The sequence below is a fragment of the Suncus etruscus genome, chromosome 10 (genome assembly GCF_024139225.1).
Source record: "Suncus etruscus isolate mSunEtr1 chromosome 10, mSunEtr1.pri.cur, whole genome shotgun sequence".
Lineage (NCBI taxonomy): Eukaryota > Metazoa > Chordata > Mammalia > Eulipotyphla > Soricidae > Suncus > Suncus etruscus.
Window position 1 is genome coordinate 89,376,418 of NC_064857.1, and position 15,913 is coordinate 89,392,330.

Below are 15,913 nucleotides of genomic sequence, written 5' to 3' on the forward strand. Positions count from 1 at the left end.
TATATCCCACCACTGCCTTCTGGCCTTGAGAGTTTCCTGTAACAGGCCTGCTGTAAATCTTTTTTTTTTTTTTTTTTTTTTTTTTTTTTTTTTTTTTTTTTGGAGGGGGTCACATCCGGCAGCGCTCAGGGGTTACTCCTGGTTCTGCATGCTGAAATCACTCCTGGCAGGTATGGGGGACCATATGGGATTCTGGGATTTGAACCACCATCAGTCCTGAATCAGCTGCATGCAAGCCAAATGCCTTACTGCTGTGCTATCTCTCTGGCCCCTTGAAAATCATAAGGATGCTCCTTTGAATTTAATTTCCCTTTTTGATCTTGCTGCTTTAAGTATTCTATCCCTATCTGTGGGATTTGTCATTGTGACTAGGATGTGTCTTGGGGTACTTTTGTTTGGGTCTCTTTTAGCTGATACTCTTCGGGCATGGAGGTTTTGTTTGCATGCAGTCATGCAGTCTTTATCTTTAGGGGTCCTGGTGGCTCTAAAGCACTGTAGGGTTTTAGCACTGCTAGGTGTCCCCCCCACAAAAGAAAGTTCAATAAATGACACAGTCTGAATACTTTAAACAAGAAATTAATTTTCTCAGCATTCTGAGAGGATGAAACGTGAGATTGGCTCCTAGAGTGAGGGGTCATGAGAATTCTTTTATAGGCTGGGAGCATCCTCTTTCTTACTAAATATTCTCATGGCCTTTCCTCTATACCTAATAGACTTTTTAGCTTTTCTTTTTCTGAAAAGAACACTAATCCCATCAGGAGGACTCCATTTTCATGATCAAATGTACAGTACTTTACCAAAGCCTCAAGTTAATGTCATATTTGAGAGTTAAGGCTTTATATATGAATTTTGTAGGACCACAAACATCCATATGGCATTGAAAACATATCATAAAGGACTGCGGATGTGACTCAGTGTAGAGCTCATGTCTCACCATATGTGAAGCTTTGAGTTCAAAAATAAATAGAGAAGTTATCAATAGTTGCTTAGTTTGTTCTTCCTTTTCAAAATTGTGTTGGTTGTAATAGTTAACTCAACTTTCCATGTAACTTTTAAAATAATTTTATCAAAGAATACTAAAGGATTTTAATTGGTATTGGTTAGAAGTTATAGATCAATTTGGGAAGAACTGACATCTTAATATATTATGAGCATCTAATTCATGAGTATGATATATGTCTCAAATGCCCTATCCTACCACTTGTGCCACTGCTCCAGCCCTTGTTTCAATTTCTTTTTTTCTTTCACCAGTGTATTATTGATTTCAGCATACACTTTCTACGTATGCTTTATTATTCAAACCAAAGAATTTTCTAATTTTTGTGCTCTTATAAACACATTTTTGTTTATTTTGCAGCCACACTTGAAAGTGCTGGAGTGGTCTCCAGTTGTGCTTGGTGGCCATGTGATACTGGGGGTGAAAACTGAGACTTATACAGCATGTGCTAAAGGCCTTTGGGCCATCTTCATGTTTAATTTCTACTCTTGTTTTGCCTTTTTGGGCCACACTCAGCTAAGCTCAGAGCCACTCCTGGCTCTGCATTCAGGAATTATTCCTGGTACTTCCTTGGGAACCATATAGGATGTAAGAGATAGAACCAGGGTAGGCCATCTGCAAGGAAAACACCCTACTCACTATACTATCTGGGTCCTATTTCTACTCTCCTAAGGTAAAAAGCAAAAATGATTTATTTTAGATTGTTTTTGTGTGTGCTTGGAAAGTATGTTAGGCTATACCTATTGGAGACCAGGGCTATTCCTGGTCTGTGTTCAGGGTCATTCCTGGTGAGTCTTAGGAGCCTAGCAGGGATCGAACTGGGTGTGCCATCTCTCTGACCTGATTTTAGACCTTTTTTGTCTGTTTTTTACTTAATCTAAGTACTGCTTTAATTGCCTCACACTGATTTTAACTTTTTTTTTTAATATTGGAGAAGATAGTTGGGATATGAATTAGCAACAGATCACTTGATATACATATTGAATCTATATCTATCCCACTAAGCTGAATCTATAGCAGTAAGGAAGAATTGCAAAAGATTATAGAACAGAAAAAACTCTTATGCATTTCTTATTTCACATCCTAGAAACAACACAATACTGGGAGTAAGAATCCAGGATATGGTTTGGTAGAGGCATTACTAGCTATTGACGCTGACTAAATCATTCTTCCTGATCTGTTATTTGAGGGAGTTTATCAGACTGTGAGCAATAGAGCAACAAAATAAACATTTAAGCAATGAAGTCCAGGTCCCTGAGCCAAAAGTTAATTGGGGGAGGTACCAGCCAGGTCAATTTTCCTCTTTTTGACGGTTGGTTATGTAAATAAGACCGGCGTTTAAGAGAATCAAATTCCTTGGACAGGTGAAATGAGTGCAGTAGGAGTTGAGTGTAGAAAGGAAAGAGAAAAAAGTAAGTAAGAGAGAGAAGTGATCATTGATGACATTGTTTCCCTGGACTGAAGCTGTGACCTGTCCCTCTCCTTATTTCTGGATCTGGAAATTAAGGTAAAAACTAAAAAAAAAATGTGAGCTAGAAAGAGCAGAAGAGACTTCAGAGTCATATAGATCTGACATTGCTTGAGAATATCTTTAGTTTTTTGAATTATTTATGAGATCTTACAATACTAGTCAACAACTCTAAAGTGATTACTGTTTTCCAAGTTCATTTCCCCTGTTGTTACTTAATTTTTCTTAGTGATCTTATTGGGAAAGCTTTAGTTAATACTAACAAGAAAGGGTTCAGCATGGTAAAAGTAGTTGTTCTAGGATGTGATTATACTTGAATCAGATAGGAGCAAGATTTGTGTGTGTGTGTGTGTGTGTGTGTGTGTGTGTGTGTGTGTGTGTGTGTAGTTCCCCTCCCACACACACACACATAGAGGAAGAAAGAACCTACTCTGGCATCATCCTAAAAGGCATGAAGGCTGGAAACACATTGAGATGCAGAAAGGGAGTCCCAGAGAAAGCTGAAACCCTTTAAAGGATAAATTCCAACAGGTCATGATAAGACTATTAAAAAAAAGAAACAGGGGCCGGAGAGATAGCATGGAGGTAAAGCGTTTGCCTTTCATGCAGGAGGTCATCGGTTCAAATCCCGGCGTCCCATATGGTCTCCCGTGCCTGCCAGGAGCAATTTCTGAGCATGGAGCCAGGAATAACCCCTGAGCACTGCCGGGTGTGACCCAAAAAACCAAAAAAAAAAAAAAAAAAAAAAAAAAAAAAAAAAAAAAGAAACAAAACAAAACAGCAAAAGTTTCAAGTTCTTCCACTTGACAACCCCTGACCAAAGCACTATTATTAACATAGAAAGCCCGAAGTAATCTTAATGTTCTTTGGCTGAAAGTTCAAAGTTAAGATATCAGCAAGGGGACTTCTGAGAATTATGTTATGGGTGATTGTCCTTCCACTGTAACATTACCTTGTCCTCTTTCTTTGACTCCTTGTTCTCATAATTAAAAAAAAAAAAAAAAAGAAAAAAAGAAAGCCCGAAGTGGATGCAATTTGGGGATAAATTTATAAGACTAACTTTGTAAAGGAAAATGGAGATATTTTTCATTTCTTTCTCTCCTCTCATACTATTTCTAGATAAATACATTTACTTCACATATTGTTTCTTTGTGAAACTCTATTCTGTGCAGGCATAGAAAAAACCTTAGATGGGGCCAGAGGGCAGACAGGAATAATGATTTTCTTTCCTTTTTTTGTTTTGTTTTGTTTTGTTTTGTTTGCAAAGAGCAGTTTCTCATTCCAGTCTGAAGCCAGAGTACACCAAGAATTGAGATGTTTGTAGTTCAAGTGAACCTCAGATGCATATTGATGTCTGCCCATTGCAGAGAAGTAGGGATTTAAATATATAAAGAGGGTTACTGAGAAGGGACAGTAGACACAGAGGAAATCATATGGATAAGAAACATTATATGGGGAGGGCCAAAAAAAAAAAAAAAAAGAAAACATTATATTTTTAGAGAACTATATACATCTGGCTATTGCTTAAGGATATAAATAGTTCAGGCTAACTTTGAAGATTTACCTTCAGTTCACTTCTTTCTTCACTCCCATTAACAACCAGGGTTTTCCTCTATTCTTTGCCTACAATTTATTTTAGAGCCTTATCATGTGTGACTTGGATGATTGCTTTTGTGACCTTGCTGGTTTCCCCTTTCCCATATAAATCTTCAATCCACCTTCCTTTTGCCTCTTTGATTTTGGATGAGCTCAGACTTCAGTCTACATCTAGAGCCATTCTACTGTGGTTTACTGCATCTCCAGACAGTTCTTGATAGAATGTTACATCCCATCCATATTTCTCCTCCAATTCTTAGTTACCATCTCATTTTATTTGGTAATTAACTTATTGAACAGTTCCTTTCATGCTTTTTTTTTTTTTTGGTTTTGGGGTCACAACCAGCAGCGCTCAGGGGTTACTCCTGGCTCTAGCTCAGAAATTGCTCCTCGCAGGCTCGGGACTATATGGGATGCCAGGATTCGAACCACCATCCTTCTGCATGCAAAGCAAATGCCTTACCTCCATTCCATCTCTCTGGCCCCAGCTCCTTTCATTCTTAACTAAAGTTTGCAGCTTCCTGAGATGTCAGGGAAAGTCTTACCTCTGTACCTCTGCTGGTATGTCTTTCCTGTTCCCCATCAGTGGGTCCTTATCTTGCCTGCCTTATCTTTCAATACTTTCCAGATGCTGGGCAAATGTTACCAACATAGTGAAGTGTTTCTTGATCCATCTGTCTTTCTTCTCTGATTTGTAATAAGCTTCATGACAAAGATAATTCATGTTTGTGTCCTAAAAGGCCAAAACAGTGCCAGGGAAAGTATACAATAGCAAAATAGATTGTTAAAATGACTTGTTAGCAGTCATTCAGTGGAGTCATCTATAGTTCTATTTTCTATTAGTATCTAGAATTTTTTTACATTATAAATGGTAAATTTTCTGAGTGTCCTTCTTTTACTTTTTTTCTTGCAGAGTCCTGAGTGAAGATTTTGATGCCGAACAAAAGCTTCTGCTGATGTGCCTGGTTGGAATTGTGGCAGAATTTTTAGATTGCACCCTGTAAATAAGTGTAGAACTTCTTAAACAAATTCAGTTTAATAAATATTTAACTTGAGAGTTCCATGTCTCTGCAGGAAGGGAGCATGCTCACTAAAGGCGGGCTTTAAAATAAGCCAATCCTGTGAATTGAATTCCTAAATCCTCCCATAGATCTTCAAGATGGTCTCAGAAAGCTGACTTTTTTTTCTTTACTAAGGAGTCATCAGGAATCCTACTAACCCGAGTAAGCAAGGGTGATGGGGGAGGCCAGGGACTTGATTTGTCAAATTTCTTAATTGATCATATTTAGACCAAATTTCAAGTAGTTCTATGACTATCCTAATTTATACAACAAAATTTGTCCTCTTATGTATGTTTAATGAAATTATTTTTAAGGTGTTGAAGAGATCAGTTTTAATAAAACCAGTTCTTTTGGGAAGAAAATTTTCTGCAAAGTAAAGGACATTTCAGAATGGACTTAGGTCTTTGAATGTTTGTGTGCTAGGACTACTTGTGGTTAAAGCTCAGAGATTGACTTTAATTTCTTGGTTTTCTTGTTTTGCTTTAAAACTGTATTTGGGATAGTTATGTAGATAATGATTATTATACATGTGGGTTCTTATATTTAACTAAGGAGGAGCTCTGGGGTAGCTGCTTGAAAAACAATTCTTGCGCTACATTCATGAGAAACTTGAAAGCTGTTAATATTGTTTTCCAGTAACATGTGGGAGTTTGGGGTCTTCCCAGTCCAGCACTCCCTTTTCTGTTTTCTTTTTATTCAGCCATGCTCCCCTAGTCTAACTGGAGTTTCTGTCTGACTCTTCATTAAGGACAGAGCAGAATTATTGTCCGTCCACGTTCTGTATTCCTGGATGAATTACTTATTCATTTAAACTCTCTCTGCTATTCATTTCTCATATTAATCATATTACTTCTTCTCTAGCTTTTCACAGTGGGAAAAATTGTCCTAATTTATATAAAAAGTGCTGCTTCCTATTTTCCATTTTTATTTTAAAATTATATTTTAATTTATGTTTGGGGACTTTCTGGTGGTCCTTAGGACTTACTCCTGGCTCTGCACTTAAGGATCATTTCTGGCAGTGCTTGGGGCACTCTATGTAGTTCTAGGGATTAAATTAAGATTAGTCACAGGGAAGACAAATAAATACTTTACTGGGTAGAATGTCTCTCCTATCCCTGATTCTTTCTTTTTAAGAAAATAGCTAAATTGGGGCTGGAGAGATAGCATGGAGGTAGCAATTTCTGAGCATAAGGCCAGGAGTAACCCCTGAGTGCTGCTGGGTGTGACCCCAAAACCAAAAAAAGAAAATCGCTAAATCTTTAAAGATTTTTACTTTTGCTTTTCTTGCAAAAAATATTTAAAAAATTCTCCATAGACCCTCTAAAATGTATAACCAGCCTTTCATTATAAAATGATCACTCTTTACACTTTGGGCCCCATATTTATTATTTTTTTTATTGACGAGAAAAGCAGATGGAGCAAAGAAATGGAAGCGAGGTCATTGATGTATCCATGGTGAAGATGGGCATAGAGAACCCAGAACTGGAGCTCTCGGTAATTTCCATACAACTCTGTGGGCTGCTGGATGATTTTGGGGAGAGTCTGGGATTACTGTAAATCCCCATCAGCTCTCGTGGAGCCCCATCATTCACAACAACTCTTCCTGTACTTCTAGGAAGAAGCAATAAATCCGGAGGAAACCAGGCGGACTGTAGAGCAAGGACACAGCCTGGGGGATGGTGTGGGGCCTCCCTGTCACCAGAGGTACAGGTGTTCTCTCTGGAGTTGAAGGTTCCTAGGAACAATTAAGTGTGACCAGGAAACTCAGAAGGGGTTACACTTTATTCTCTGGATGTTTGGGCTCTTATTGAGGAGATAAGATTCACCCATATGAAGTTAATATTTATACACATATTTTATGTAATTAACTCTTGTATTATCCCTGTGAGCCATTTGGGTAGTTTTCATAATCCAGTTGTTGTGCTAAAGACTGCAATGCATATAACTGTGAATTAATCTTTTTGACTTAATGTTTTTTTTTTTTTATTTTGAAGATTCTAAGAAGTGTGATCTAGATCTAGGTCATATGGGAATTCTATTCTTTCTTTCTATTTTTTTTTTTTTTTTGGCTTTTGGGCCACACCCGGTGACACTCAGGGGTTACTCCTGGCTCTGTGCTCAGAAATCGCTCCTGGCTTGGGGGACCAGATGGGACACAAGGAATCAAACCCAGGTCTGTTCTGGGTCAGCGGCATGCAAGGCAAACACCCTACCACTGTACTATCACTCTGACCCTTATTCTTTCTTTTTAAGAAATCTCCATACTGTTTTCCATAGAGTGAACAACAACAACAACAACAACAACAAAACAATAGCACTAATGGTGAATGAGGGTTCTTTTTTCACCTATTAACTGCTAACACTGGTTGTTTCCAGTATATACCATTCTCACTGATATAAAGTGATGTCTCATTTGCCAACATTATTTCTTAAAATTTCTTTTTTTGTTGTTTTTTTTTTTTGGGGCCACACCCATTTGATGCTCAGGGGTTACTCCTGGCTAAGCGCTCAGAAATTGTCCCTGGCTTGGGGGGGACCCTATGGGACCCTGGGGGATCGAACCGCGGTCCTTCCTTGGCTAGCGCTTGCAAGGCAGACACCTTACCTCTAGCGCCACCTCACAGGCCCCTCTTAAAATTTCTTTTCTCTACTCCTCTATTATCAAGTTAGAATTAACCCTCAACTTGTATATAGTGATGCCACCTCACGTTTTTTTTTTTTTTGGAGTGAAACAGCTTTTTATTGCCTCCTTTCATTATTCATCTGTCTCTATTTTATATCCCTGTCTCTCTAAGAGTGATCACCATCATGACTTTTAGAGGTTAATTTTTTGCCCATTTTTGGATTTTATATATAAATTCATTTATATTTGTTTAGAGATTAAGTTCTTATTAAATTAAATTAATTAATTTGGGATTGTCACGTATCAAAACTAGGACTTATATACATACAATATGTGCTCTCACACACATGTACAGATGTACATACATGCATATACAGATCATTTTAATGCAATTATTTTATAGTTCTTTCCTCTCATTTTGGGCCAAATTAACATTGCTCAAGAGTTAAAGCCACCTCAGTATTTTTTTTTTTTTTCATTTCTCCAATGCTTTATCTCTGGCCCCTGTGAGTCAGCCAGCACTGTCTGGTCACTATTCTTGGACCCCTTCAACAGTCCAAGTTAAGTTTCTCCTTTTTTTTTTTTTTTTTTTTGCCACATCTATTGACACTCAGGGGTTACTCTTGGCTATGCACTCAGAAATCGCTCCTGGCTTGGGAGACCCTAGGGGACCCTGGGGGATCGAACCACAGTCCATCCTAGGCTAGCACAGGCAAGGCAGACGCCTTACTGCTTGTGCCACCGCTTCAGCCCCAAGTTTCTCCTTTGATCCTGGCATGACACTGGGGCATGTCCAATGGGGCATGTTCAGGGACATGTCCAGGCCCAACTGCCAACCAATCGACTCTCCCAACTGTCTCTTCCCATCTCTGTATTTGAGGGTTGCTCCTGGGAGTGCTCAGGGACTGAATTGGAGTTCCTCCATGCAAAGCCTATGCTCAGTCCTCTGAGTCATCTCTTTGGTCTAATACTTTCTTATTTATTTACTTGTTTGTTTATGCATTTATTTCATGAGCTATTGAACCCAAGTCTTCACATATGAGAATGCTCTTTACCATTGAACACCAGTCACTATTTTTATTTCTCTTATTTATTTCTCCTTTTTTTTGGTGGGCTTGTTGTGATGATAAGAAAGTATGTCACACACAATTGATTGAGGTCCTTTCCAGTGTTCACATTCTTTAGTTATGGAACTTATGCACATTTTATTGCTGTGTTTACCTGGGATTACATAGCTCAGAGGCAGTACCTGTACACACTTAGTTGCAGTGTGCTGGAGTACTCACACTTTATTGTGGCACCAGGGATCCCAGTTAGAGGATCATGCTCTGCACATGTGAATTAGTTCCCCAAATGCTCAGCCAACTGGATAAGATGCTTCAATGCATGGCCTTGTAATTTAGGGACCAATAGTACTGGGGTCTCTAGGCTACACTCAGAATGTTTGGGGGAGGTATGGGTTGCTAGGAATCAAACTTGGATCCTTGTGTATCTGTCCCTGTCCTCTGAGTCTCCTTCCATTAATATGTTTTTGTTGTCAGTGTGATGCCTTTATTTTTATTTATATGTTTTTGTTTTCAGTGTGATATTTAATTTTTTGATTTCCTGTTCCCTTTATATGCCTTATTGTCAGTGGAATATATTTGTTTTTATACCTTAAAAGTGCTGGAAATAAACTTTCTTTGGATTTGCTCTATCTACCTACCCATTTTGTCATTCATCTAAGCCTTTGAAAATAACTATTATGGGTTTAACGCTTATTACTACTTGTAATAATAACACATGCAAGATACTCAGACTCCAAGACTATAAAGATAGAATACAGAAATAAGCCTTATCTTTATATGCCCATATCCAAGAAGAGAGGTAACAAGGGAAAATGACAGAGTCAAACTTTATGGTAGATACTAGAATAGAGATATGAAATACTATAAGCTCACAGAAATGAAAAACTTGGTATACCTTGGTAGTGAATCAGCTCTTGGTTTAATTAATATTTTGGATATTTTGTATTCCAATTTATTAATTTATCCTCTAAGTTATTATTTCCTTCTTCATACCTGGTTTGGGCTCCATTTGCTGATCATTCCATTTTCTTTTTTCTTTGATTTTTGGGCCAGACCCAGTGACGCTCAGGCTTACTCCTGGCTGTGCACTCAGAAATCGCTCCTGGCCCCATATGGGACCATATGGGATACTGGGGATTGAACCCAAGTCTGTCCTGGGTCAGCCGTGTGCAAGACAAAGACTCTATCGCTGTGCTATTGCTCTGGCCCCTCATTTTCCAATTTCTTAAGATTGCAATTAGAAATTTATATGAGCCCTTTCTTTCTTCCAGATGAATGGATGCATAACAATGAACTTTTTTCATAACACCATTTTTACTGTGTCCCCCAAGTTCTGATAGCTTGTCCCCTTATTCGCATTTGTTACCAGGAATCTTTAGATTTTCTTTCTGACCCACTGTGTTGTTTAGTAGTGAGCTATATAATTTCCAGGTGTTTGAGTTATTTCTTCATTTCTGTTCATGATTAACTCCTATTTTCATCATGGTCTGAGAAGATAGTTGATAAAATTTATATCTTCTTGACTTTATGAAATTATGTTTTGTCATTCAACATGTGGTATATATTGGAGAATGTCATATGTGCATTAGAAAAGAATATACTGGTATATCAACTTTAGGAGGATAAAACCTTATATATCAAATATATAAAACATACTATAGTATTCATATACATATATATCATATCACATGACTATATTATATTAAATACATATATTTATATTATATAAGACACACTAATATATTAATATATTTATATGTATTATTAAATATACATATATAATATGTGTATTATATGTATTATACTATAAATTTATATGTATGTAAGTATACATATGTATACTATAGATTTACTATATGTATATGTATTTAGCATATACACATATGTATAAATATATATTTAATATATATGCCTAGATTATTTATGTACACTAAGCCCCCATCTGCCATTTCTACTTTTTTTTGGTTTTTGGGCCACACCCGGCGGTGCTCAGGGGTTACTCCTGGCTCAGAAATAGCTCCTGGGGCAGGCACAGGGGACCATATGGGACACCGGGATTCGAAACCAACCACCTTAGGTTCTGGATCGGGCTGCTTTGCAAAGCAAACACCGCTATGCTATCTCTCCGGGCCCTGCCATTTCTTTTAAAAGCAAATATTTCCTTGCTGAATTTTAGCTCTAGTTGGTGGTCTATTGAGAGGTGACAGAGTAGCATTAAAGGTCTCAAACTAAAAGTCTCAACTAATTATTGTGTTTCTATCAATACCCTTTCTTAAACTCTATTAATAGTAGTTTCAAGTAGTTTGCTGGTCCGATTGATAGATGCATATATGTTTATAAGCACGAGTTATTCCTGATGAACATATCTATTATGAATGATTCTCTCTGCCTCTTAACTTTTTTAAAGCCTAACTGAAGGTCACTGCTGTCTGATACAAGTATGGTCATCCTGGTCTTTTTGTAGGGGTTGCTTGCTTGCAATATTGTCCTCTAACCCTTAACTTTGGTGTTGTTTGCTCTTACTGTTTAAAATGTGGGGTTTTTATAATATAAAAATTATTTATTATAGAGGCCAGGCTGAAGGACGAAAAGGAAATACTGATAATATGAGAAGGGGATGCTGATGGGGAAAGGTGAATATTGGTTAAGGGAATTAATGTTGGAATATTTAGTGCCTAACACTTAATATTAAATAGCTTTGTAGCCCACTATAACTAAATAAAGCTTTATACAAATTTAAAAAAATGTGGGCTTTTTTTTGGGGGGGAGGTAGGTAGTAGAAGGTTGGATTCAATTTTCTGTCCTTTTAAAAATATTTTTTTAATTTTATTTTATTGAAACAATTGTTGATCTACAGATTCCTTCATACTTGAATCTCAGATATAAAGTGATCAGGGCAATTACCACCACCAGTGTCAACCTCCCTCCATCAAGAGTGTATCCTATACCCGCCACCCTTTTGGCCTCCTTTGGCCTGTCAGTATAACAGGCCCATTTAAGTTTAGATTGTTAAAGTTTGTAGGTCTCTTGATTCTATTGTCATTGACCTTGGTTTCAGATATTTAGTTCTGTTCCTTATTTTTTTTCCTCTAGTGCATCTGAGACCATTTGGCTTCTGGCCCCCAGCCTTTCTTTTATTCCTTTCTTCTTAGATATATAGAAAAATGCAGAAATGTGTGCTAAAACAAAGTAATCTGTGTCCCAAGGTTCCATGGGAAAAAAAAGCAGAAGACCTTATTTAAAAGATAAGAAATAAAAAAATAAAAGAAAAAAGGGTGTGTGTCTGTTTGTTTGTTTGTTTTGCATAGACACAGCAAGAGATGGGGAAAATAAAAAGGAAAAACCTTTGGCCTGAAAACAGGGAGATCCTATCCATGAAGCATCCTGCAATAAGACCAACTACAGGCTCTGGGCATACTAAGTTGTCTAACCCCAAAGTCTTTCTTTGTGGTTCCAGTAAAAGTTCTTTTCAGTCACGGTTGTTGCAGTCAGCTTTCTGTAGTTAGAGATCCTAGTTTTTTTGTACAGATCCTATGTTGAAGTGACATGGAGTGTCTTCTGGTTTTATCTCACCATTATGTGACAATGCAGCAAACCCTGCCCTGAAAGCAAGTTGTTGCTATTTCTGAGTCATCAAGATCATATGAACCCATACTGGAGCAAGTCATTGCCAGGGCAGCATTAAGGCCTTCCCTGGAAGAAGTCTAATTCAGAAAACCATGCTGGTTCTATAGATGATATCCAAGGTTCAGAGGTGAATGGCTAATGTCTGATCTTCTGAAGCCTAAGCCAAGTCATTATGACAAATCTTCAGGATGTAAGTCCCCACTGCAATATAAAATGTATGTGCTCCTGTTTCTATTAAATAAGAACTTGTTTTTTCACATAAGATTTTCCCATTTAAATGTTCCTATGCAAAAAGGAACAATGCCATGTGATACTACTGGTGCATATGGGGGTAAAAATAATAAGCTAAACAATTTTGATAATCTAGTTCTAACATGAACTCAGAACCAAAGAGAAACTTTACTAGAATTTCCTACTAAACAAATCCAAGAAAAGGAATAGGAAAAACTGCCCCTACAATAGAAAATAGATAATAAGAATTATATCTATTTAGGAAATATATCTAAAGAAATATACGAATATATCCACCCATCCATCCATCTATCTATCTATCTATCTATCTATCTATCTATCTATCTATCTATCTATCTATCTATCTATCTATCTATCATCTATCTATCTATCTATCTATCTATCTATCTATCTATCTATCTATCTATCTATCTATCTATCTATCTATCATGAAGTCTTTTTTTTGTTTTGTTTTTTTTTTTTTTTGGTTTTTGGGTCACACCCAGCGGTGCTCAGGGGTTACTCCTGGCTGTCTGCTCAGAAATAGCTCCTGGCAGGCACGGGGGACCATATGGGACACCGGGATTCGAACCAACCACCTTTGGTCCTGGATCGGCTGCTGGCAAGGCAAACACCACTGTGCTATCTCTCCGGGCCCTATCATGAAGTCTTTTAAAAATAGTCTGTGGGTTTGGATAAAATCCAGAGCACAGGGGCCGGGCAGTGGCGCTGGAGGTAAGGTAACCCCTGAGCGTTACCGGGTGTGGCCCAAAAACCAAAAAAAAAAAAAAAAAGAAAATTGGCCCGGGGCCGGAGAGATAGCACAGCCTCGTTTGCCTTGCAAGCAGCGGACCCAGGTGGTTGGTTCGAATCCCTGCGTCCCATATGCCGCCCCCCCATGTGCCTGCCAGGAGCTTTTTTTGAGCAGATAGCCAGGAGTAACCCCTGAGCACCCTCCGGTGTGGCCCAAACACCAAAAAAAAAAAAAAAAATTTTTTTTTGGCCCAAAAAGAAGCTGCCACTGCTGCTGCTGCTGATTTACTCTCAGTGGCCCTTTTTCTCCCACCTCCCTTCACTGTGGACTGTTGTTTGCTACCAGATTCAGGTTTTTAGAAATTCCAGCTCAAGGATATTTCCTGATATGTGACTTCTAGGAGCCACTTTTCAGACACCACAAGACTATGTCGCAGGCTGAAGCTGTGCTCTGGATTTTTTTTTTTTTTTTTTTTTTTTTTTTTTTTTGGTTTTTGGGCCACACCCTGTGCCGCTCAGGGGTTACTCCTGGCTATGCGCTCAGAAGTTGCTCCTGGCTTCTTGGGGGACCATATGGGACACCGGGGGATCGAACCGCGGTCCGTCCTAGGCTAGCGCAGGCAAGGCAGACACCTTACCTTTAGCGCCACCGCCCGGCCCCGGGCCAATTTTCTAATCATATTACCACTCTGTGTCCCTTAATTGTTGCATTTTGGCCATTGACATTGAGTGAGATTATTATCCTGGAGTTTTATACCCTCTTTTTGTAGAAATTTGGCATGTTTGTGACAGTTATCTTGTCTTTAAGTACTCCATTAAAATATTCTTGTAAAGTTGGTTTTAAGTCTATGAAGTTCCTCAGTTGTTGTTCATCTATAAAGTTATGTATTATTCATCAAATCTAAATGAAAGGAAGTATGGCTGGGTAAAGTATTTTGATTAAGCATTCATTTCACTAGCTATTTTTTTACACTACATTCCACCATTGTCTTAGGCCCACTAGGTGTCATTTGATAAGTCTACTATCAATCTTAATTTTTCTACATGATTTCCTTTATTGATCTTGCTGCTTTCAGTACTGACTAGGGGTGTCTTCAAGTTTTTTTTTTTGTATTTTGTCTATTTTAGCTGGTACCCTTTGGGCCTCTTTAATCTGGGTGCACGTACTCTTCAACTCTAGAAACCTATCAATAATGAGTTCTTTATTAATTTCTTCTTCATTAAAACTTCCTTCCTGGACCTGTGGGACCCTAAGAAATTTTCTTAACTAAATGGTAGAATCTCTTTATCAAGTTTAATGTATACACATTTTCATTTCTCATTGAATATCTCTGCAATAAACCTGTCTGTTTCTTTCAGGAAACTTAACTGATTTTAGTGACATATTCTCCTAAACTTTCTATTTCTTTAGATTCTTTTTGCCTGTTGTACCTCATGCTCTGTCATTTCTTTCCTCTTTTTATCCCTGTTTTAGAATATTGATTCATAATGTCATGTCTGAAACCTGCATCTTTTTCTGCTTCCTACCCAACTATTTCTAGTGATCACTCACATACGTAAAATTAAACATTAAACTTAAACGTCTGTCAGCTTGTGTTTCTTGTTTTCTTACCACGTCTGGTTTTAGGTTGGACTCTAGTCAGACAGAGATAATAAATCACTATCTCTCCAGGTCTGTTTCTTCTTTTCTGTCCTCTCCTTTGGAGATTGCGATTACACTGAATCAGTAATGGCTAGAATTTATGTCACCCCAGCTATTCGGCTAACACCTGTGCTGTTTGTCCTCTTATCACTTCTCTGCACCCTCACTTACTCCCTAGGTGGCCTGTAATTCATTTCCTACTCCATTGCCACCAGGATGATCTTCTTAAAAAACCTATCTGCTCACATTATCACCTTGCTCAAGTTCTTTTCTGAGTGCTATCCTTTGCATTTCACTGCACTACTAAACACAGCATTCCAGACTCTGGAATAGCAGTCTTGCTTTGAGAGTTTCCCTATCCTGTGGGTAGGGTCACTGAGGAGAGACAAGGACATTTTTTTACTCCTCATTTACACAGAGTGCCCATATGCATCTTGTTCAGCGAACAGTACTGCTCCTAACCTCATTCATCCTCTGTCACTATTTGAGGCTCAGGTAGTAAGAGTGTAATTGGTAGTTCATACTGGAAACCTTCCATACATAACCTAGAGAACTTCTTAGTGGGAAATACTTCAGTACCTTATGGCCATTATCAAGTTTCACCATCTCTCAAATAGTTCTTCTTTCAGTTTAACTTCTTTATGAAACACTGATACTAACCTTCAAACTATATTATATTTGGGGGCTAGAGCAATAGTAAGGCACTTGCTTTACACCCAGTTGTCCTGTGTTCAGTATTTGGTATGACATATAGTCCCAAAAGGCACTAAAATTAATCATTGAGCAGGGTCAAAAGTAATTGTGTGTCTAAAACCCAAAAATATGGGGCCAGATGATAGTACAGTGGG

At 38.0% G+C, this 15,913-nt stretch overlaps 1 protein-coding gene across 1 annotated transcript in view; it reads left to right on the top strand.

The window, feature by feature from the left end:
* Nucleotides 1-6,535: 6,535 nt before the first annotated feature.
* SLC28A2 (solute carrier family 28 member 2) overlaps nucleotides 6,536-15,913 on the top strand; it is a 30,641-nt gene continuing 21,263 nt past the window's right edge. The window contains exons 1-2 of the mRNA XM_049781705.1: nucleotides 6,536-6,616; nucleotides 6,738-6,826. Coding sequence (XP_049637662.1) covers nucleotides 6,536-6,616; nucleotides 6,738-6,826 — 170 coding nt within the window. The remainder of the gene's footprint in view (nucleotides 6,617-6,737; nucleotides 6,827-15,913) is intronic.